The following is a 23523-nucleotide window of genomic DNA, read 5'->3' on the forward strand; positions in this document are numbered from 1 at the left end:
GCAGTTCGTGGCACTGCCGTTCGGCCTGGCAACAGCCCCACGGGTTTTCACCAAGGTTATGGCTACTGTAGTAGCGGTCCTCCACTCTCAGGGTCACTCGGTGATCCCTTACTTGGACGATCTCCTGATCAAGGCACCCTCTCAAGAGGCATGCCAACACAGCCTCGACGCTACTCTGGAGACTCTCCAGAGTTTCGGGTGGATCATCAATTTTCCAAAGTCAAATCTGACACCGGTCCAATCACTGACATATCTTGGCATGGAGTTTCATACCCTCTCAGCGATAGTGACGCTTCCGCTGATCAAGCAGCGGTCGCTACAGAAGGGGGTACAATCTCTCCTTCAAGGTCAGGCACACCCCTTGAGGCGCCTCATGCACTTCCTGGGGAAGATGGTGGCAGCAATGGAGGCAGTCCCTTTCGCGCAGTTTCACCTGCGTCCTCTTCAATGGGACATCCTTCGCAAATGGGACAGGAAGCCGACGTCCCTCGACAGGAACGTCTCTCTCTCTCAGGCGACAAAAGCTTCCCTTCGGTGGTGGCTTCTTCCCACTTCATTATCGAAGGGGAAATCCTTCCTACCCCCATCCTGGGAGGTGGTCACGACGGACGCGAGTCTGTCAGGGTGGGGAGCGGTTTTTCTCCACCACAGGGCTCAGGGTACGTGGACCCGGCAAGAGTCCTCACTTCAGATCAATGTTCTGGAAATACGGGCAGTGTACCTTGCCCTGAAAGCAAGCAGTGGCTGGAAGGCAAGCAGATCCGAATTCAGTCGGACAATTCTACAGCGGTGGCATACATAAACCACCAAGGCGGCACACGCAGTCGGCAAGCCTTCCAGGAAGTCCGGCGGATCTTGATGTGGGTGGAAGCCACGGCCTCCACCATCTCTGCAGTTCACATCCCGGGCGTGGAAAACTGGGAAGCAGATTATCTCAGTCGCCAGGGCATGGACGCAGGGGAATGGTCCCTTCACCCGGACGTGTTTCAGGAGATCTGTTGCCGCTGGGGGGTGCCGGACGTCGACCTCATGGCGTCCCGGCACAACAACAAGGTACCGACGTTCATGGCACGGTCTCAAGATCCCAGAGCTATGGCGGCAGACGCCTTAGTTCAGGATTGGTCGCAGTTTCAGCTCCCTTATGTGTTTCCTCCGCTGGCACTGTTGCCCAGAGTGTTACGCAAGATCAGGGCCGACTGCCGCCGCGTCATCCTCGTCGCTCCAGACTGGCCGAGGAGGTCGTGGTACCCGGATCTGTGGCATCTCACGGTCGGCCAACCGTGGGCACTACCAGACCGACCAGACTTGCTGTCTCAAGGGCCGTTTTTCCATCTGAATTCTGCGGCCCTCAACCTGACTGTGTGGCCATTGAGTCCTGGATCCTAGCGTCTTCAGGGTTATCTCAAGACGTCATTGCCACTATGAGACAGGCTAGGAAACCAACGTCCGCCAAGATCTACCACAGGACGTGGAAAATTTTCCTGTCATGGTGCTCTGCTCAGGGTTTTTGTCCCTGGCCTTTTGCCTTGCCCACTTTTCTGTCCTTCCTTCAATCTGGACTTGAAAAGGGTTTGTCGCTCGGCTCCCTTAAGGGACAAGTCTCAGCGCTCTCTGTGTTTTTCCAGACGCGCCTAGCCAGACTTCCACAGGTACGCACGTTCCTGCAGGGGGTTTGTCACATCGTTCCTCCTTACAAGCGGCCGTTAGAACCCTGGGATCTGAACAGGGTGCTGATGGCTCTTCAGAAACCACCATTCGAGCCAATGAGGGATATTTCTCTCTCACGCCTTTCGCAGAAAGTGGTCTTCCTAGTAGCAGTCACCTCTCTTCGGAGAGTGTCTGAGCTAGCAGCGTTGTCGTGCAAAGCCCCTTTCCTGGTGTTTCACCAGGACAAGGTGGTTCTGCGTCCGGTTCCGGAATTTCTCCCCAAGGTGGTATCCCCTTTTCATCTCAATCAGGATATCTCCTTACCCTCTTTTTGTCCTCATCCAGTTCACCAATGTGAAAAGGATTTGCACTTGTTAGATCTGGTGAGAGCACTCAGACTCTACATTTCTCGTACGGCGCCCCTGCGCTGCTCGGATGCACTCTTTGTCCTTGTCGCTGGCCAGCGTAAAGGGTCACAGGCTTCCAAATCAACCTTGGCTCGGTGGATCAAGGAGCCAATTCTCGAAGCTTACCGTTCTGCTGGGCTTCCGGTTCCCGCAGGGCTGAAGGCCCATTCTACCAGAGCCGTGGGCGCGTCTTGGGCTTTGAGGCACCAGGCTACGGCTCAGCAGGTGTGTCAGGCGGCTACCTGGTCGAGCCTGCACACTTTCACGAAACACTATCAGGTGCATACCTATGCTTCGGCGGATGCCAGCCTAGGTAGACGAGTCCTTCAGGCGGCGGTTGCCCACCTGTAGGAAGGGGCCGTTTTACGGCTCCATTACGAGGTATTATTTTACCCACCCAGGGACTGCTTTTGGACGTCCCAATTGTCTGGGTCTCCCAATGGAGCGACAAAGAAGGGAATTTTGTTTACTTACCGTAAATTCCTTTTCTTCTAGCTCCAATTGGGAGACCCAGCACCCGCCCCTGTTTTTTTTTGTGTACACATGTTGTTCATGTTGAATGGTTTCAGTTCTCCGATATTCCTTCGGATTGAATTTACTTTAAACCAGTTTATAATTTTTTTCCTCCTTCTTGCTTTTGCACCAAAGCTGAGGAGCCCGTGGGAGCACGGGGGGTGTATAGGCAGAAGGGGAGGAGCTTTACACTTTTAGTGTAATACTTTGTGCGGCCTCCGGAGGCATAGCCTATACACCCAATTGTCTGGGTCTCCCAATTGGAGCTAGAAGAAAAGGAATTTACGGTAAGTAAACAAAATTCCCTTCTTCTTTTGCTTTATTTTAGGTTGGGGAGGTACTTGGCCTGAGACGCCTACTCCAAATGTGGACAATGGTACCTCTGCATGGGGTAAACCAATGGAAACTGGTGGCGGCTGGGGGGAACAAAATCCAGACTCTGCATCTAATTGGAGCAACACTCCCATAGGTCAACAGGCTCCAGGCAAACCCGGTGTGTACCTAGAGGGGTTTTAAGCAGATGTCTGACAAATTGCTAATGTCCTGCTATTTATAAACCCGGATCCTTTATTTCTTTTTATTTATATAAATAAATCGTAGGTCCCAAATCTATGCAAGACGGTGGCTGGTGTGGAGATGACATGACTGGGACCGGGGGCCATGTCGGCGCATGGGGGGAGGAAGATGAGGTGGAAATAGGAATGTGGAACGCCAATTCCTCGCAGGATAACAACTGGTCATCCTATATGAAGAAAATGCCTTCAAAGGTTTGTCCAGCGCTTTAATTTGTATTTCTTTTGGTCCAAATTTCTGTACTGATTTGGGCTAAGTTCACTTCAGCCTTGGAGGCAGGAGTCGTCGCAGATTCTGAGATCAGAGCCAGAAAGTATCGCTTGATTTAGTATTAGTATTTATTAGTATTTAGTATTATTATTTAGTAGTATTATTAGTATCTTAATTTTTTTTTTTTTTTGTTCATTAAAATGAGCAAAACGATGGTAATCAGGTCAGACCCCATTGTAGTCAGTGGGGTCTGCATAGTAGTTTATGTTCATCGTGCAATGGAGCCGGAATTGCTTTTTCTCATTTCTGTTCTTACACCCTCAAAAATAGATAAATATATATTATTTGTTACTGTTTTTTTTATACTATGTATTTTATATTATATTATAGATTTTATTATTTTATATTTTTAATTTATACTTTTATTTTATAACTTATTTTATATTACTTTTTATTTTAGTTTATACTTTTATTTTATAACTTTTTTTATATTACATTTTATATGTTACATTTTATATTATGCTACATTTTATATTATATTACTTTATATTACTTTTATATTATATTACATTATATTATACATTATTTTATATTATATTACATTTTATATTACTTTATATTACTTATTTTATACTTTATTTTATATTATACTTTATTTTATATTATATTATACATTATATTACATAATTACATTTTATATTATATTACTTTTTATTATTACTTTTTATTATTACTTTTTATTATTACTTTTTATTATTACTTTTTATTATTACTTTTTATTATTACTTTTTATTATTACTTTTTATTATTACTTTTTATTATTACTTTTTATTATTACTTTTTATTATTACTTTTTATTATTACTTTTTATTATTACTTTTTATTATTACTTTTCTTTGTCGCTCCATTGGGAGACCCAGACAATTGGGTATTACACTTTAAAAAGTGTAACCCCTCCCCTCTGCCTATACACCCTCCCGTGCCTCACGGGCTCCTCAGTTTTATGCTTTGTGTAGGAGGAGGCACACATTCACTCGAGCTCCCATTTTAGTCAGCAGCAGCTGCTGATTGTATCGGATGGCAGAAAAGAGGGCCCCCACAGGGCCCCCGGCATGCTCCCTTCTCACCCCACTAAGTCAGCGGTGCTGTTAAGGTTGAGGTACTCATTGCGGGTACAAAGGCTGGAGCCACATGCCGTTTTCCTTCCCCATCACTTAGAGGCTCTGGGAGAAGTTGGATCCTAACCGGTCATCCATTCACTGGGACCGGGCTCCCTCCGCAGCCCCTGTGGGATTCTGACGGACAGGAGACTTGGTATCATCAGGGACAGGGCCCTGCATCTAAAGGTACTCTGTGTCCCCCTGGGGACGGTGCATGGAGCGCTTTGGTCTCAGACGCTGCAGCGGCTGCTGTATTTTATGACGACCGGGACTACCGCGCCTGTTTGCCGGCCGCGGTATTAAATTTAGTCCCCGACTTCATGCGGCCTAGTGCCTTAACTCCCGCCCCCGGGCCTGCCAGTCAGGGGTAAGGGCGGGACGGTCGGCCTGACGTCGACAGTGAGGGCTGGAGCACACTTTAGGTGTCCTCCTCCCCCCTCACTAATCACTGTGGGGCACCAGATTCCCGCACTTTATTAGTCACGCCCACGGCTCCCTCCTCCCCTGAGAACGCCGGCAGCCATGGTTTAAACACATTCTGCCGGTGGAGGACTTCTGGCTGCAGCTCTGGGAGACCCGAGGCAGGGAATCTGGTGGACACACACCGCTTTCAGCGGTCGGTAAGCCACACCGGTCACCCGGTGCTGGTCCCCCTAGGGTGCCGAAGTGTGTGTGTGTGTGTATATATGTATATGTATGTATATGTGTGTGTATATATATATATATATATATATATATATATATATATATATATATATATATATATATATATATATATATATATATATATATATATATATATATATATATATATATATATTTGTATACATTTTCTCTGTTCGGCCGCATTGTTTAGCTTTTGGCTATATACCCTCAGTGATCACTCTCCTAGGAGACAACAGCATGTCGTTCACAAGGAGCAAGGATGCCAAGACACAGGGTTATTTTGCAACCTGTACCTCTTGTGCGGCTATGCTACCTGCAGGTTCCACCTACCCTCAGTGTGAGCAATGCTCGGGCCCTGTGGCACTCGCTCAGCCGGAGCCTCGGGCACTGGTGGGACCCTCGGCCCAGGTAGAACCGCCGGCTTCCCCTGTCCAGGTGGCAGGGACAGAGTTTGCAGTTTTAGCTGAGAAACTCTGAGTCACTTTCACAATCCATGGCTCAGTCTATGGACAAATGGTCTGCTAAGATACTAGAAGCCTTGCAGTCCAGACCGGCCCTTACACAGGCCCCGGGCACTGCGGGATCATCGCCCACAGGCCCCTCTCGGTCTGCGCCGCAGCGTGCTCCCGGGGTGGCCCCTAGGTATCACGTGGAGGACTCCGGCACGGACCGCAGTCCCAGACCGGCTAAGCGGGCTCGCTGGGAATCTTCCCCGACTTCATCACGCTGTTCGGGGTCTCAGCTTGAGGACTCTCTGGAGGATGAAGCGGAGGTCGCAGCCCAGGGCTCTGACCCTGACGTTGCTCTCAATCTTGATACACCTGAAGGGGACGCCATAGTTAATGACCTTATAGCGTCCATCAACCAGGTGCTAGATCTTTCTCCCCCAACTCCACCTGTAGAGGAGTCTGCTTCACAGCAGGAGAAACACCAGTTTAGGTTTCCCAAACGTACACTGAGTGCTTTTTTCGATCACTCTAACTTCAGAGATGCTGTCCAGAAGCACAGAGCTTTTCCGGACAAGCGCTTTACTAAGCGCCTTAATGACACACGTTACCCCTTCCCCTCTGACGTAGTTAAGGGTTGGGCTCAATGTCCCAAGGTGGATCCTCCAGTCTCTAGACTGGCGGCTAGATCCGTAGTATCAGTGGCTGACGGTTCATCGCTCAAGGATGCCACTGACAGGCAGATAGAGCTCCTAATGAAATCCATCTATGAAGCCACAGGCGCGTCTTTTGCTCCGGCCTTTGCAGCTGTGTGGGCACTCCAAGCTATCTCAGCTTGTCTGTCTGAGATTAATGCGGTCACACGTACCTCTGCCCCGCAAGTAGCGTCTTTGACTTCTCAGGCGTCGGTATTTTCATCCTACCATGAATGCCGTCCTGGACTCTGCTAGCCGTACAGCGGTAGCATCCGCCAATTCGGTGGCAGTCTGCAGGCCCATGTGGCTACGCGAATGGAAGGCAGACTCTGCTTCCAAGAAGTTCTTAACCGGTTTGCCATTTTCTGGCGACCGATTGTTTGGCGAGCGATTTGGATGAAATTATTAAGCAATCCAAGGGAAAGGACTCGTCCTTACCCCAGTCCAAACCAAACAGACCTCAGCAATGGAAAATTCAAGCGAGGTTTCGGTCCTTTCGGCCCTCAGCCAGATCCCAATCCTCCTCGTCCAACAGGCCACAGAAGAGCCAGAGGAACTCTTCTGCATGGCGGTCTAAGTCACGTCCTCCAAAGACCGCCGGAGCCACCGTCTCCAAGGCGGCCTCCTCATGACTTTCGGCCTCCCCAAACCGCATCCTCGGTCGGTGGCAGGCTCTCCCGCTTTGGCGACGCCTGGTGGCCACATGTCCAAGACCGATGGGTGAGAGACATTCTGTCTCACGGTTACAGGATAGAGCTCAGCTCTCGTCCTCCGACTCGTTTCTTCAGAACATCTTCGCCCCCCGAGCGAACCGATGCACTTGTTCAGGCGGTGAACACTCTGAAGACAGAAGGAGTTGTGATCCCCGTTTCCCTTCAGGAACGTGGTCGCGGTTTTTACTCCAACTTGTTCGTGGTGCCAAAAAAGGACGGATCATTCCGTCCCGTTTTGGACCTCAAATTGCTCAACAGACATGTGAGAACCAGACGGTTTCGCATGGAATCCCTCTGCTCTGTCATCGCTTCGATGTCCCAAGGAGACTTCCTAGCATCAATCGACATCAGGGATGCTTATCTCCATGTGCCGATCGCACCAGAGCATCAACGCTTCCTGCGTTTCGCCATCGGGGACGAACACCTTCAGTTTGTGGCACTGCCTTTCGGCCTGGCGACAGCCCCACGGGTCTTCACCAAGGTCATGGCATCCGTTGTGGCAGTCCTACACTCTCAGGGCCACTCGGTGATCCCTTACTTAGACGATCTCCTAGTCAAGGCACCCTCCCGGGTGGCATGTCAACACAGCCTGACCGTTGCTCTGGAGACTCTCCAGAGGTTCGGGTGGATCATCAATTTCCCAAAGTCAAAATTGACTCCGACCCAATCACTGACTTACCTCGGGATGGAGTTTCATACTCTCTCAGCGATAGTCAAGCTACCGCTGGACAAACAGCGTTCGCTGCAGACAGGGGTGCACTCTCTTCTTCGGGCCCAGTCACACCCTTTGAGACGCCTTATGCACTTCCTGGGGAAGATGGTGGCAGCAATGGAGGCAGTCCCCTTTGCGCAGTTTCATCTGCGTCCACTCCAATGGGACATTCTCCGCAAATGGGACAGGAGGTCGACGTCCCTAGACAGGAACGTCTCCCTTTCTCTGGCAGCCAAAACCTCTCTTCAGTGGTGGCTTCGTCCCACTTCTCTGTCGAAGGGAAAATCCTTCCTGCCCCCATCCTGGGCTGTGGTCACGACGGACTGACGCGAGTCTGTCAGGGTGGGGAGCGGTTTTTCTCCACCACAGGGCTCAGGGAACCTGGACTCCGACAGAGTCCTCCCTTCAGATCAATGTTCTGGAGATAAGGGCAGTGTATCTAGCCCTAAAGGCGTTCCATCGGTGGCTGGAGGGCAGGCAGATCCGCATACAGTCGGACAACGCCACGGCAGTCGCGTACATCAACCACCAGGGCGGCACGCGCAGCCATCAAGCCTTCCAAGAAGTTCGGCGGATTCTGCTGTGGGCGGAGTCCACAGCCTCCACCATCTCCGCAGTTCACATCCCGGGCGTAGAAAACTGGGAAGCAGACTTTCTCAGTCGCCAGGGCATGGACGCAGGGGAAGGGTCTCTTCACCCGGACGTGTTTCAAGAGATCTGTTGCCGCTGGGAACGCCGGACGTCGATCTCATGGCGTCTCGGCACAACAACAAAGTCCCGGCATTCATGGCACGGTCTCAGGATCACAGAGCTCTGGCGGCGGACGCATTAGTTCAAGATTGGTCGCAGTTTCGACTGCTTTATGTATTTCCTCCTCTGGCACTACTGCCCAGAGTGTTACGCAAGATCAGGTCCGACTGCCGCCGCGCCATCCTCGCCGCTCCAGACTGGCCGAGGAGGTCGTGGTATCCGGATCTGTGGCACCTCACGGTGGGTCAACCGTGGGCACTTCCAGACCGACCAGACTTGTTGTCTCAAGGGCCATTTTTCCATCTGAATTCTGCGGCCCTCAACCTGACTGTGTGGCCATTGAGTCCTGGCTCCTAGCGTCCTCAGGGTTATCTCAAGATGTCATTGCCACTATGAGACAGGCCAGGAAACCAACGTCCGCCAAGATCTATCACAGGGCTTGGAGGATCTTCTTATCCTGGTGCTCTGATAAGGGTTTTACCCCCTGGCCGTTTGCCTTACCCACTTTTCTTTCCTTCCTTCAATCTGGGATGGACAAGGGGTTGTCTCTCGGCTCTCTCAAGGGACAAGTATCGGCGCTTTCCGTGTTTTTTCAAAAACGTCTAGCCAGGCTTCCGCAGGTCCGCACGTTCCTGCAGGGAGTTTGCCACATAGTCCCACCTTACAAGCGTCCGCTGGAACCCTGGGATCTTAACAGGGTTCTAAGGGCTCTTCAGAAACCACCTTTCGAGCCGCTGCGGGATGTCTCTCTATCTCGTCTTTCGCAGAAAGTGGCTTTTCTAGTGGCAGTTACATCGCTCCGTAGAGTGTCGGAGCTTGCAGCGCTGTCATGCAAAGCCCCCTTCCTGGTTTTTCACCAGGATAAGGTGGTTCTGCGTCCGGTCCCGGAATTCCTCCCTAAGGTGGTATCCTCTTTTCATCTCAATCAGGATATCTCCTTACCTTCATTTTGCCCTCATCCAGTTCACCAATGTGAAAAGGATTTGCACTTGTTAGATCTAGTGAGAGCACTCCGGCTCTACGTGTCTCGCACGGCGCCACTGCGCCGTTCTGATGCGCTCTTTGTCCTTGTCGCTGGCCAGCGTAAGGGGTCGCAGGCTTCCAAGTAAACCTTGGCTCGGTGGATCAAGGAACCGATTTTTGAAGCGTACCGTTCTTCTGGGCTTCCGATTCCTTCAGGGCTGAAAGCCCATTCTACCAGAGCCGTGGGTGCGTCCTGGGCATTGCGGCACCGGGCTACGGCTCAGCAGGTGTGTCAGGCGGCTACCTGGTCTAGTCTGCACACTTTCACGAAACACTATCAGGTGCATACCTATGCTTCGGCAGATGCTAGTCTAGGTAGGCGAGTCCTTCAGGCGGCGGTTGCCCACCTGTAAGAGGGGGCCGTTGTCGGCTCTTTTTATCGGGGTATTATTTTACCCACCCAGGGACTGCTTTTGGACGTCCCAATTGTCTGGGTCTCCCAATGGAGCGACAAAGAAGGGAATTTTATTTACTTACCGTAAATTCCTTTTCTTCTAGCTCCTATTGGGAGACCCAGCACCCGCCCCTGTGCCCTTCGGGCTGGTTGTTCTTTTGTGTACACATGTTGTTCATGTTGATTTGTTCCTTTGGTTCATGGTCTTCAGTTCTCCGAACATCATCCTTCGGATTGAATTTACCTTAGAACATTTATAAGTTTCCTCCTTCCTGCTTTTGCACCAAAACTGAGGAGCCCGTGAGGCACGGGAGGGTGTATAGGCAGAGGGGAGGGGTTACACTTTTTTAAAGTGTAATACTTTGTGTGGCCTCCGGAGGCAGAAGCTATACACCCAATTGTCTGGGTCTCCCAATAGGAGCTAGAAGAAAAGGAATTTACGGTAAGTAAACAAAATTCCCTTTTTTATTACTTTTTATTATTACACATTACTTTATAATATATTATACTTTATTTTATATTTTATGTTTTTTACTTTTTTACAAAATATATTTTATATATTTTTATTTTTTCTACAGGGAAATGGGAAAAATGGGAATAAACAGGATGACAGCTGGATAAGCCCATTTGTCAAGCAATTCAATAATATGGGATTTTCGGTAAGTTGTTCTCCTATGCGTAACAGGTTCTGCATATTATACCATGCAAATCATATCCCAACTCTTGCACTTGTTTTCTTGCAGAGAGAGTCTGGGGATGATCCTTCACAGAGCAATAAAATGGATCTTTCTGGAGGTGAGTGAACCTAAAATTTTTTTTTATTTTTGGGGGCTGTCAGGTAACATTTGTTCACACCTTCCATAGATCGTTAAGGGGGTTAAATGGGTCAAATTACAAAGTTCTCATAAAAAACAATCCACTTTGTAATGTAACTTTCTTGTTCTCAAGAGCAAAGGCATTTCCCATTCTGTAGTTTACAGCTCATGGTCTAGGTTACCGGCCACCTCCACAGTGGATTTCGTGTGGCCAGTTTTTTTAGACAAAGAGCGATGGTCGGAAACTATCCAGGAAGAATCGGTGACCCTGCGCTATTCTGCTGCAAACTGGAGCAAATAAGCCTGCGCAGCATAGGAGAGCGGAGGGTTTGTGCCAGCGGAGTGTCTAAATGCTGGTCCGAGTTGTCAGTCATTGGAGCGCACTGTTTGCGTTCATGAACAAAACCTAAGAGGGGTGGGGGGGTCCAACTAAATACTCGATCTGCTGACCCTGTACCATGTCTCCTTTGCAGCACAGCTTGTTAGGGAGCAGATACATAACCGCAGTTCTGATTTGACACATTAATCCTCTGTATTTTGTGCGCGTTCTAGTATTTTATACTTTTTGCTTCAGTGAATTCCACAGTTGCCATTTTTCTCTAATTTAACCTTCGAACATTTATCCTCAGGGTTCTCAGACAAGAGAATGGATCTGGATAAATCGAGCCTTCTCGGGGATTACAGCCGGGTAAGTGGAAAAGGCGCCTTTCCAAAAAGTCTTCCATGGATCACAATCCTTACTTTGATAAGATCGCTACTTATATACTGTTTTATAAGATGCACCCCAAATTTAGAGATATATATCCAGAGGTGTCTTACCGGAGGGGAGCAGTAGCAGTGGTGGAGCAGGGTCACAGGAGGTGGGGGCTGTGCTGGCTGTGTGGAGCAGGACGGTGCGGCGGGTGTCAGAAGCTCTGTCGGCGGTGCGGGCTTCAAAGAAGTGGCGCCCGAAGTTGTTGCGTGCGCATATTGAGCTTCTGTCTCAATGACAAGCGAAGATCTCTTCTGCGCACGCGCCACCTCCAAGTGCCATTTTCCTGGAAAATCAATGGGTCCGGAGGAGGCGCGTGCACAGATGAGATCTTGAGCTGAGAGCTCCATATGCAGACGCCCGCCGACTCCAGGCGCCATTATTTGAAGCCCACACCGCCGACAAAGGATCTCACCCGCTGCACTGTCCTGCTCCACACAGCCCCCATTGTCCCCCTCCCAGTAAGCTACATTTGCATTATATGATGCATCCCTTTTTTTTCTCCCAAATTTTTGGGAGGAAATGTGCATCTTTATAATCTGAAAAATACGGTAGTTGATATCTGAATTAGACATTGATGTTATTCGTCCACGTGTTGCATGTGTGCAGACACCTGCGGGCTTGAATTGTAGAGGACGCTGCTGGCCTGCCTCTTCCCAGCGCCATCCTATATGTCTAAAATTTTCATGTAATTGCCAACGTTGGGCCAGCCCGTAGTCTGCCCTCCTATAGCCCAAAGCAGTCTCCTGTTGTCTCCTGAAGCCCCCCTTGCTGCATTTTAGGTTAATGGGTCCTTCCCCAAAAAAGTCACCCCCCCCCCCCCACCTACTTGTTTTTAGTTACTTGCTTTGCAACTTGCACTAACACCGTTGTTTTCTACCTCTTTGCTGTCTTTGCTTCCTTCCTCTGCTTTTTGCATCGGGATCCTGAAATCTCCCTTCTGCGTCCTTCTCTTCTGGTCTGCATCCCAATTCTGTATCGCACCCCTCCCCTCCCACCAGGATGGCATTGTAGCAGAAGAAAGCCAAAATCTGCAGTATATTGCCAATCAGAACATGAAGCTTCCCTCTCTAAATAGTGCACTTCCCTCTCAGTCCCTCGGCTCTTTCCCAGGGCTGACCATGCCAAATGTTGGTTCTGTTAGACAGGTGAGTCCGCCAGGGGACCAGGCACGTCCCAACACCAAACCTTCACACTGGGGAACATGCATTTATATTTCATCCTCTAGTATCCAAAGCAGAAAACAATGCAAAGATTTTAGATTGTTTAAATACCTGCACAATGCAGTACATTTTTTTATGGGCCATATCTTTTATGCTTTAATTCTTTAATTTTTTTTTTATTCTTATTTTTTTTACAGAATGGCAATTCCAATATGTTTGGCAATGCAGCACAAAATCGGGGCCCGCAACTGCCTCAAGCATTGAACCCCCCTCAGCCTAATCTCCGTGCGCAAGTGCCTCCTAATATTATGCCCCCTCAGGTACGTCCAAGAGCATCAGGATCTGTATACCTGGCTTTTTTGTATTCCTGACCACGAATATATTTATGGTTTTATATTTTTATATATGATATATATTTTTATATATGATATATATTTTTATATATGATATATATTTTTATATATGATATATATTTTTTTATATATGATATATATTTTTTTATATATATGATATATATTTTTTATATATATATATATATATATATATTTATATATATATATTTATATATATATATATATATATTTATATATATATATATATATATATATATTTTATATATTTTATATATGATAGAATTTTTTTATTTTTTTTTACCAGGTTCCTCCTTCCTTACTGAAGTATCCTCCTAATAACACGGGCATGAATCCGCTGTTTGGTCCCCAACAAGTAGCCATGTTGAACCAACTTTCTCAACTTACCCAGCTTTCTCAGCTTTCTCAGATCTCCCAGCTACAAGTAAGTGACGGACGAAAACCAAAATTCTTCACACACCCAATTTTTGATGTTTTGAGTAAATGTCTAGAAGTTGATGATATCCCACCTCTGGGCCACGTTTCCCTCCATTTTTAACGGTGACGTGGTTATGATTGAGCCTAAATGCACAATCAAAGATTACAATTGTGTAAAATTCTCAAGTGCTCAGGCGTTTTGTTTGCGTGGATCAGTTTTTGACTTGGTGAAGATCCATTATTTGCAGTCTGTAAATCTTTTTCCCTTTTTTACAGCGGTTATTGGCTCAGCAGCAAAAAGTGCAGAACCAGAGGGGAGGAATGGCCCCGGGAGGACGCCAGCCGCAGGAACAGCCGGTACGTACACACACAGAATCTTTGTTACGTCAAGAACCTACAAAGTTGGTTTTAGGCTATGTGCCCTCGGGACTATGTACCTGCGGGTATAGCCGCAGGTTTCCCGCAGCAGCTCCCCGGAATCCGCAGTTATCTATTGCTGCGGGATTCCAGCGAAATATCTGTGGTAAACCTGTGGACATTTGTACGGCTTACCTGCGGAAGTCCCGGCCTGTATCTCCATAGTGGAGAGGTGGGACGTCCGCAGCATATTCCGCAGCTGCACATACCACAGCATGGACACAGCACTCCCCATGTCCCATAGCATGGGGAGTGTCTGTACTTGCGGTAACCCGCGGATTTATCTGGAAAATCCACATAAATCGGCAGACTTTCCACGGCAAAGTCCGCAGCTACAATGCCCTATGGGCACACATGGCCTTAGGCTCAGGGGCTCCACAGCGACTTCGGACAAATGCTATGTCATACGACTAAAGGTCATAGTAACGCTACAGTACATGACTGCAAGTTGCCAGAAATCCAAATCTGCTGGTTTTTTTTGGTGACTTGTATTTCATAGTCACCGCTTAACCAGCCATTTCCACTATGGTAGCATCGGGATTCTACAATGTGGCCGTACACCATGCAAGGTGACCGAAGATGCCATGTAGCCCCAACCTTAAACTTTTTAAGATGGGTTCATGCATGTTCCACTGGCATCTTATAGACAAACTTGCATCTTCTTGGTCTAGCCGCGACGTCGGTGGTCGCCAGATGTGAAGCACCTACCTACCGGCCTTCCTGGCTCCTTCATTGCTGCGTGACGCTCACACATCACAACAGGCCGGCTAGTCAACGGGAGACTGGAGTGTTGGCAAATAAGTGTTGGGTGTCGCTGGTCAGTAGACGGAGGGTCGGCGATACTGTAGGTTCATGGGGTGTCACGGTGGGCGGCGCCATTAATCTGCCGGTGGGCTTCGGGCTCCATTGAATCGCTGGCGATTGACACGATGGACTTCAAGAAAATGGCCACTGAGACGGTGTGCATGTGCCGATTGGCCATTTTCTTGAAATCCACCGCGTCAACCACTGTATTCAAAGCAGCCGCAGTCAGATCAATGACTCCTGCCACCGCCATACCCCACGATCTAGCAGCATTGCCAACCCTCCGCCCTGTGACCCTCCTGAGCTGCTCCACTGCAATGACGCTAAACTCCCTTCCCCCCCCCCAGCCCTCAGTATTGCCGACTCTGCGCCACCACTGCCGCCCTGATGAGCCATATCCGGATAAGGTAAACCCCGACTTTACCCCCAGTGTTGGGAGGGAAAGGGGGGCTGTGCGTCTTATAATCTGGAACATACGGTGGGTCCCCCTCCACATTCCCATCCATAAGGCAGAATATAGAGGGCTATCTGGATGGCTTGTGATACCACATTACTTCCTAGTTATTAGCATAGCCTTTGCACTTGACGCATATGGAATTTTATTGATCTTCTCATTTTTTTAGACCCGCCCCTTTGGAATGCAGCAGCAACAACAACAATCCCGCCAACTCGATCCCAATCTTCTGATGAAGCAGCCTATGCCTCCATCACAAGAGCGAATGCTTCACCAGCCTCCCAAGTCCTACCTAGACAATGTTCTCCCCCACTCATCCCTAGAACTTCCAAAAGTTCCTTCCCCCATTGGTGCTTTCAATGGCTTCTCATTAGGTGAGTTATTCGTCAACCTCTGGAGCTTTCCACAGGTCGTTCACCCGTCATGGTTTCCCTTTGTGTGATTTTATTGCACTTGTTGTTGTCTCCAGGCTTGAACTCGAATGTAAATATGGAATTTGGTGGAATAAAGGAACCACAGTCCCGGCTAAGGAAGTGGACTACAGTGGATAGCATGTCTCCGAATAACTCACTGGACCAGAACTCCAGTAAACATGGTAGTGACCATCCCACCGCTAGACTGAAGATTACCAGTCATTGTTTCTGTTATGTTTGGCTCGATCTTGGGTACTAAAAGGATCTTATTTTTCTAATAGGTGCTATTTCAAGTGGTTTTAGGCTTGAAGATTCTCCATTTAGTTCTTATGACTTTATGAACAGCAGTAACTCTCCCTCCAGCCCTCCAGGAACTATAGGGGAAGGCTGGCCCAGTGCCAAATCGCCAAATGGCTCCAGCAGTGTCAATTGGCCACCAGGTGAGTAAGCGTTTCCCGAATTGTCCATTTCTAGAAGGGGTCATTAGGATAAGAGTTTCTCGTCTGTTTTTGGGACGATTTAATATACTATTTGTGAAAAAGCCAGCCCCCTTCCCGATCAAGTCTGTCTCTTTTCCCATGTATTAACACTTTAAAGGAGCAGTTAGGTTTTTCGTGTCGGCTTTTTTGCGTGCCGTGCCCACCCTCCCCCGTCCACAAGTGACATCTGGCATTGTAGGTTACCTGCAAAGACCCAGTACCAGGCACGACTTCAGTACCAGGCACGACTTCAGTACCAGGCACGACTTCAGTACCAGGCACGACTTCAGTACCAGGCACGACTTCAGTACCAGGCACGACTTCAGTACCAGGCACGACTTCAGTACCAGGCACGACTTCAGTACCAGGCACGACTTCAGTACCAGGCACGACTTCAGTACCAGGCACGACTTCAGTACCAGGCACGACTTCAGTACCAGGCACGACTTCAGTACCAGGCACGACTTCAGTACCAGGCACGACTTCAGTACCAGGCACGACTTCAGTACCAGGCACGACTTCAGTACCAGGCACGACTTCAGTACCAGGCACGACTTCAGTACCAGGCACGACTTCAGTACCAGGCACGACTTCAGTACCAGGCACGACTTATTGACTTGTGCAATCTTACATTTCTTAGTGACTGACACATGTAATCATGCCTGTGTATTGCTTGTTCCCTATTTGTATCCTGCAGGGTTTTTTGTTTTTTTCTTTTTTACATGTATTACATGTCTGTCTCAATATTTCTGATTTTTATTTCAGAATTTCGCCCTGGTGAGCCATGGAAAGGATATCCAAACATTGACCCAGAAACTGACCCCTACGTCACTCCTGGCAGTGTCATCAATAATCTGTCAATTAGTACTGTGCGGGGTGTTGACCACCTCAGGGACAGAAACAGTGGTAGGTGTCCTCCAGTTTTCTTATGGCTTTGTCTTGTCGCTGACCGTCGGACTCCGTTATTGAGGGTGTTTTGTTCTGGACTTTTGTAGGGTCATCCTCATCTTTGAACACCACGCTGCCTTCAAATAGTGCCTGGTCATCCATTCGTGCCTCCAACTACAATGTCTCCCACAGCAGTACCGCACAAAGCACTTCAGGTACGGCTATGGAAAAGTGGATGTCTCCCCAAACTGTCCCAAGAATTCAAGAAATTGCTAAACAAACTAAACCTATTTCTTTCAGTTAGAAATAGTGATCCCAAACCATCGTGGTCCCCTGGTCCCGTCGGTAACACCTCCCTGGCTCACGAGCTGTGGAAAGTTCCTTTGCCATCTAAAAGCATCAGTGCTCCGTCCAGGCCTCCCCCGGGGCTCACTGGTCAGAAGCCGCCGCTATCTGCCTGGGATAATGGCTCCCTGCGCCTAGGTACAGGGTGGGGATCTTCTGAGTCCAGATACACGCCAGGTATGTAAACTGTTAGGATCACTTTGGAGTTGTATTTAAAGGGGGTTATTTGGCTCTTCACGCTCATGGAAAGCGAGCCGTGCCAATGATTTTGTGATCCCACACACACCTGCCGCAACATGTACCCAATTGGCAGTAGTGGGCACATCTCAGCAGCTATAGAGATCATAACCTCATCACACCGCTCAGCTCTGATGCACAAGTTAGAGGTGCAGGATCGATTCTAACTTTAGGATTGGACGATATTTATTTTATTTTTTTTTTAATTTTTTTTTTTTTTTTTTTTTTTATTTAAGATTTTCCAAAATCGATATCCTTTTCCCCCTCCCGTCAACATAATGGCTGTATGAGGGCTAGTTTTCTGTGCTATGAGTTGTACTTTTGAATGACGCCATTAATTTTATTGTGCAATGTACTGAATATGAAGAAAATTGCAAGGGGGGGGTGAAACAAAATGCAAAATGACCACATCCTACGGGTAGTACGTCACCAATACCTGTGCCCAGACGTCCCCTTTAAAATCACCGTCACTTTCTACGAGCCCTAACGTTTTGGGTTTTTATTTTTTTTTGCTGCTTATTTATTTTCTGAAGAAAGGAGGTAAAACTCCCCGCATAAGGTCTCTACAGCTGCTTTATTTTCTCCAGGAGCTCCCGGATAGGCCACCGGCACAAATGGGAAATACAAAACAAAAATAGACAGAAAAAGGTATTTGGTTTCTTCAATAAAATTTTTTATTTTTATTGAAGAAATCTGATATCTTTTTACCTTGAGATATTATAATATATATATAATGTACTGTATTTTATGTACTGTATTAGTTTTATAGGGCGCACTGGATTATAAGACGCACCCCAAATTTAAAGCTAAAAAAGTAAAAAAAAAAAGAAAGTGAAAATCTGAGGTCCGTTTTTATAATCCGGTGGTGTCCGGTGGGGGGCAGCAGCAGTGGTGGAGTCAGGGGTCACAGGAGGCAGCGGCGGTGGTGGTGGAGCAGGTCCATGCTACGGGCAGTGCAGAGGGGGCCCCAGATACTCACTGCGGAGCTGTGCTGGGGTGGCCGGCGCTGCTGTGTGCTAGTGCTCGCTGCGGGCACTGGCCATTCTGAAAATGTCGGCGGTGCGGACTTCAAAGAAATGGCGGCCGCAGTCGGCGCTTGAGCGGAGAGCTCTATCTGCGCATGCGCCGGCTATGGGCGCCATTATTTGAAGAACTTACCGCTGATAGCTTGAGCACCAGCACACAGCAGCGCAGGCTGCTGCACAGAGCCTTTCCGGGCGGCACCGAGCGGCCGCGCAGGGAGCCTTTCCGGGCGGCACCGAGCGGCCGCGCAGGGAGCCTTTCCGGGCGGCACTGAGCCATGTCAGCCGCCTCACAGAGCCGCGCCGACCACTGCACAGAGCCACGCTGGGAGCCGCACACAGGAGCACAATATTGTCCTGCCTCCAGTGACCCCTCTACACTACGTCCCCCCCGGTAAGCTATATTCGGATTTTAAGACGCACCCCTCAGTTTCCTCCCAAATTTTTGGGAGGAAAAATGTCTTATAATCCGAAAAATACGGTATATAGATTGTTATAATTGTGGATATAGATTATATTATAATATTATTTGTGTATATAGAGTATATTATATTTGTATATATAATATCAATTATATTTCTTTGTCGCTCCATTGGGAGACCCAGACAATTGGGTGTATAGGCTATGCCTCCGGAGGCCGCACAAAGTATTACACTAAAAGTGTAAAGCCCCTCCCCTTCTGCCTATACACCCCCCGTGCTCCCACGGGCTCCTCAGTTTTTTGCTTTGTGCGAAGGAGGCAGACATGCATGCATAGCTCCACAGATTAGTCAGCAGCAGCTGCTGACTATGTCGGATGGAAGAAAAGAGGGCCCTTAACAGGGCCCCCAGCATGCTCCCTTCTCACCCCACTCTTGTCGGCGGTGTTGTTAAGGTTGAGGTATCCATTGCGGGTACGGAGGCTGGAGCCCACATGCTGTTTTCCTTCCCCATCCCCCTTAGGGCTCTGGGTGAAGTGGGATCCTATCGGTCTCCAGGCACTGAGACCGTGCTCCATCCACAGCTCCTGAGGAGCCTGCTGGATAGGAGCCGAGTATTGTTCAGGGACATGGCCTTGCTACTTTGAGGTACTCTGTGTCCCCGTGGGGACTGCGCACAGCGACACTCCAGCATTGCTGGGTGTGCTAGTGCACCGGGGACCGCGGCGCTGACCGCGTTTGTGCCATTACACACTGCAGCATCGCTGAGTGTGTTACTGTATGGGGACTACCACGCTGACCGCCGCTGCCATTGTTATCACTGAGGCGCGGCTGGGACTGTTAGTGCGCCGGGGACTTCCGCACAGACCGCGCTTATACGGCGGCCGCGCTTATAACTCGAGTCCCCGGCTTTTGGGCCTAGTCTCTTTTTCTTCCCGCCCCCAGCCCTGCCAGTCAGGGGAAGGGCGGGACGCTGTACAGCACGGCAGCACTGAGGGCTGGAGCATGCTTTGCATACTCCACCCCCCTCACTGTGCACAGTGGGGCACCAGTTCCCGCACTTTCTGGGTCACGCCCACGGCTCCCTCCTCTCCTCAGGACGCCGGCAGCCATTCCTGTCAGCTCCTCGGACGCTGCAGAGGGGAGACAAGCGCTGGGGGACCCAGGCAGGGATTCTGGTGGCCACACAACCGCTTTAAGCGGACGGTAAGCAGCACCTCAGGTGCTGGCCCCACTTGGTGCAGAAGTGTAATTATAGTTTATATGTTTACAGGCTATACTTTACACTGTATGGTGCACAGTTGATTTCTAGCTATATACCCTGTTGTGTTGCTCAAAGGAGACAACAGCATGGCGCCCACAAGAAGCAGGGGTGCCAAAACACAGGCTTACTATGCTGCCTGCGCCGCATGTACAACCTCGCTACCGGCAGGTTCCACTGACCCTCATTGTGTGCACTGCTCGGCCCCTGTGGCGCTTACTCAGCCGGAGCCTCTGCTAAGGGGGGCCCAGGGGGAACAACCAGCTAACACTGTCCAGGTGACAGGGACGGAGTTTGCAGTTTTTCTTTGTCGCTCTATTGGGAGACCCAGACAATTGGGTGTATAGCTACTGCCTCCGGAGGCCACACAAAGTATTACACTTAAAAGTGTAAGGCCCCTCCCCTACTGCCTATACACCCCCCGTGGGATCACGGGTTCCTCAGTTTTCATGCTTTGTGCGAAGGAGGCTAACATCCACGCATAGCTCCACTGTTTAGTCAGCAGCAGCTGCTGACTTTGTCGGATGGAAGAAAAGAGGGCCCATACTAGGGCCCCCAGCATGCTCCCTTCTCACCCCACTTTTGTCGGAGGTGTTTGTTAAGGTTGAGGTACCCATTGCGGGTACGGAGGCTGGAGCCCACATGCTGCTTTCCTTCCCCATCCCCTTAGGGCTCTGGGTGAAGTGGGATCCTATCGGTCTTCAGGCACAGGAGACCGTGCTCCGTCCACAGCCCTGGGGATCTGCTGGACATGGAGCTGAGTATCGTCAGGGACAAGGCCCTGCTACATTAAGGTACTCTGTGTCCCCGTACAAATCGCGCACACACACACCAGCATTGCTGGGTGTGTTAGTGCGCCGGGGGCAGCAGCGCAGCGCGCTCGTGCTATACTCACTACAGCTTGCTGAGTGAGTTTGTGTTGGGAACTACCGCGCCGACCGCTGATGGCGGTTTCTTTTTCGCTCCTAATTGGGAGACCCAGACAGTGGGTGTATAGCTACTGCCCTCTGGAGGCCGCACAAAGAACTACACTTAAAAGTGTAAGGCCCCTCCCCTTCTGGCTATACACCCTCCCGTAGGAGTACAGATTCCTCAGTTTTAGCTTTGTGCGCAAGGAGGTCAGACACGCACGCATAGCTCCATTGTTTTTAGTCAGCAGCAGCTGCTGACTATGTCGGATGGAAGAAAAGAGGACACATATAGTGTCCCCAGCATGCTCCCTTCTCACCCCACTGTATGTCGGAGGTGTTTGTAAGGTTGAGGTACCCATTGCGGGTACGGCGGCAGGAGCCCACATGCTGATTCCTTCCCCATCCCTTTTTACAGGGCTCTGGGTGAAGTGGGATTTACCGGTCTCCAGGCACTGAGACCGTGCTCCATCTACAGCCCCTGGAGAAGATGCTGGATGGAGCGGAGTACATCAGGGACATGGCCCTGCATCCTCAAGGTACTCTGTGTCCCCGTGCAGGCGCTCACACCGCAGCTTGCTGGGTGTTGTAGTGCGCCGGGGGACATCAGCGCTACGGCGCTTGTGCCAGGCCTCATTCAGCTTCGCTGAAGCAGGCACACTAGTGGGAAACGGTCGCGCCGGCCGCTGGGACTGCGGCGCGGCTGGCACTTGTGGTGCGCCGGGGACTTCAGCGCGGCCCGCGCTTTTACGGCGGCCGCGCTGATAACTCGAGTCCCCGGCTTTTGCGGCCTGCTTCCGTTCGTTCCCGCCCCCGGACCTGCCAGTCAGGAGAGGGGCGGGACGCTGGCCACGTCTAGGAACGATCATGCCGGCCGCTGGGACTGCGGCGCGGCTGACACTTGTGGTGCGCCGGGGACTTCAGCGCGGCCCGCGCTTTTACGGCGGCCGCGCTGATAACTCGAGTCCCCGGCTTTTGCGGCCTGCTTCCGTTCGTTCCCGCCCCCAGACCTGCCAGTCAGGAGAGGGGCGGGACGCTGGCCAGTGCATCAGCGCTGAGGGCTGGAGTCGTTTTTACATACTCCAGCCCTCACAATCGGCACAGAGGGGACACTGTTCCCGCACTTTTGTTTGGGAACTCCCACGGACCGCCCCTCTCCACAGACGCCGGCAGCCATTCCTGCTGACACGCTGAGCTGCAGAGGGGAGCCGGGGAGACCCAGACAGGGAATCTGCAGCCTCTTACCCGCTATTCAGCGGGCGGTAAGCCCCCTCTTGTGCCAGTATTATTCTTAGTATTTTGTTTATACAAATACTTTGTATTGCATAGCGCTGGGCGCCCTTTGGCTATAGACTCTCTCACATTGCAGAGAGCCAGCAACATGTCGTCCGTAAAACGCAAGGGTGCCAAGGCACAGACATTATATGCTTCCTGCACCGCTTGTGGGACTTTTCTACCAGCAGGCTCCACGGACCCCCATTGTGTGCAGTGCTCGGCCCCTGCGGCGCTTGCACAGTCGGGACCTCTGCTGGACGTGACCCAGGGTGTACCACCTGTGAATGCTGTCCAGGTGACAGGAACTGAGTTTGCAGCTTTTGCTGACAGAATGGCTCTCACTATGTCACAAATTCTGGACACATTGCGAGCTAGGCCTGTACTTCAGGCCACGGACACTGTGCAATCATTGCCCCCTGGTCCCCCTCAGCTCCAAGCTCCGGGACGGGCATACACACCTCAGGGTGAAGACTCTGACTCGGACGATGGCCCCGGGCAGCCTAAGCGGGCTCGCTATGACGGGCCTTCACATTCATCTCAATGGTCAGAATCCCAGCGAGATGAATCTATGGGTGATGAGGCGGACGTAACTGATCAGGATTCTGATCCTGGGACCGCACTCAATCTAGATACACCAGATGGTGACGCCATAGTTAATGATCTTATATTTAACATCAATAAGATGTTAAATATTTCCCCACCAGCTCCTCTTGTGGAGGAGTCAGCTTCGCAGCACGAGAGAATCCATTTCAGATACCCTAAGCGTACTTTAAGCACTTTTCTGGACCACGCTGACTTTAGAGACGCAATCCAGAAACCCCACGCTTATCCTGAAAGGCGTTTTCCTAAACGGCTTAAAGATACACGCTATCCTTTTCCCCCTGAGGTGGTCAAGGGTTGGACCCAGTGTCCAAAAGTGGATCCTCCAATTTCCAGGCTTGCAGCTAGATCCTTGGTTGCAGTTGAAGATGGAGCGGCACTTAAAGATGCCACTGACAGGCAGATGGAGCTCTGGCTGAAATCCATCTATGAAGCGATTGGAGCGTCATTAGCGCCTTCTTTTGCGGCCGTATGGGCACTCCAAGCTATCTCAGCCGGGCTTGCGCGAGTTGACTCCGTCACACGTACATGTGCCCCGCAGGTAGCACCATTGACCTCGCAAATGGCGGCATTCG

The 23523-nt window shown here is 50.0% G+C and overlaps 1 protein-coding gene across 3 annotated transcripts in view; it reads left to right on the top strand.

Annotated features, from left to right (window-relative positions):
* Nucleotides 1–23523, top strand: part of TNRC6A (trinucleotide repeat containing adaptor 6A) — a 132696-nt gene that overhangs the window by 58912 nt on the left and 50261 nt on the right. For 2 of the 3 annotated variants that reach the window (XM_075318135.1, XM_075318136.1), the window contains 15 exons: nucleotides 2896–3060; nucleotides 3168–3334; nucleotides 10488–10568; nucleotides 10653–10704; nucleotides 11354–11412; nucleotides 12477–12623; nucleotides 12836–12958; nucleotides 13296–13433; nucleotides 13703–13783; nucleotides 15271–15475; nucleotides 15571–15696; nucleotides 15796–15954; nucleotides 16759–16899; nucleotides 16989–17096; nucleotides 17182–17403. In XM_075318135.1, coding sequence (XP_075174250.1) covers nucleotides 2896–3060; nucleotides 3168–3334; nucleotides 10488–10568; nucleotides 10653–10704; nucleotides 11354–11412; nucleotides 12477–12623; nucleotides 12836–12958; nucleotides 13296–13433; nucleotides 13703–13783; nucleotides 15271–15475; nucleotides 15571–15696; nucleotides 15796–15954; nucleotides 16759–16899; nucleotides 16989–17096; nucleotides 17182–17403 — 1974 coding nt within the window. The remainder of the gene's footprint in view (nucleotides 1–2895; nucleotides 3061–3167; nucleotides 3335–10487; nucleotides 10569–10652; nucleotides 10705–11353; nucleotides 11413–12476; nucleotides 12624–12835; nucleotides 12959–13295; nucleotides 13434–13702; nucleotides 13784–15270; nucleotides 15476–15570; nucleotides 15697–15795; nucleotides 15955–16758; nucleotides 16900–16988; nucleotides 17097–17181; nucleotides 17404–23523) is intronic. The other variant, XM_075318137.1, reaches the window with a different exon arrangement.

The sequence above is a fragment of the Anomaloglossus baeobatrachus genome, chromosome 7, assembly GCF_048569485.1.
Source record: "Anomaloglossus baeobatrachus isolate aAnoBae1 chromosome 7, aAnoBae1.hap1, whole genome shotgun sequence".
NCBI classification, from domain to species: domain Eukaryota; kingdom Metazoa; phylum Chordata; class Amphibia; order Anura; family Aromobatidae; genus Anomaloglossus; species Anomaloglossus baeobatrachus.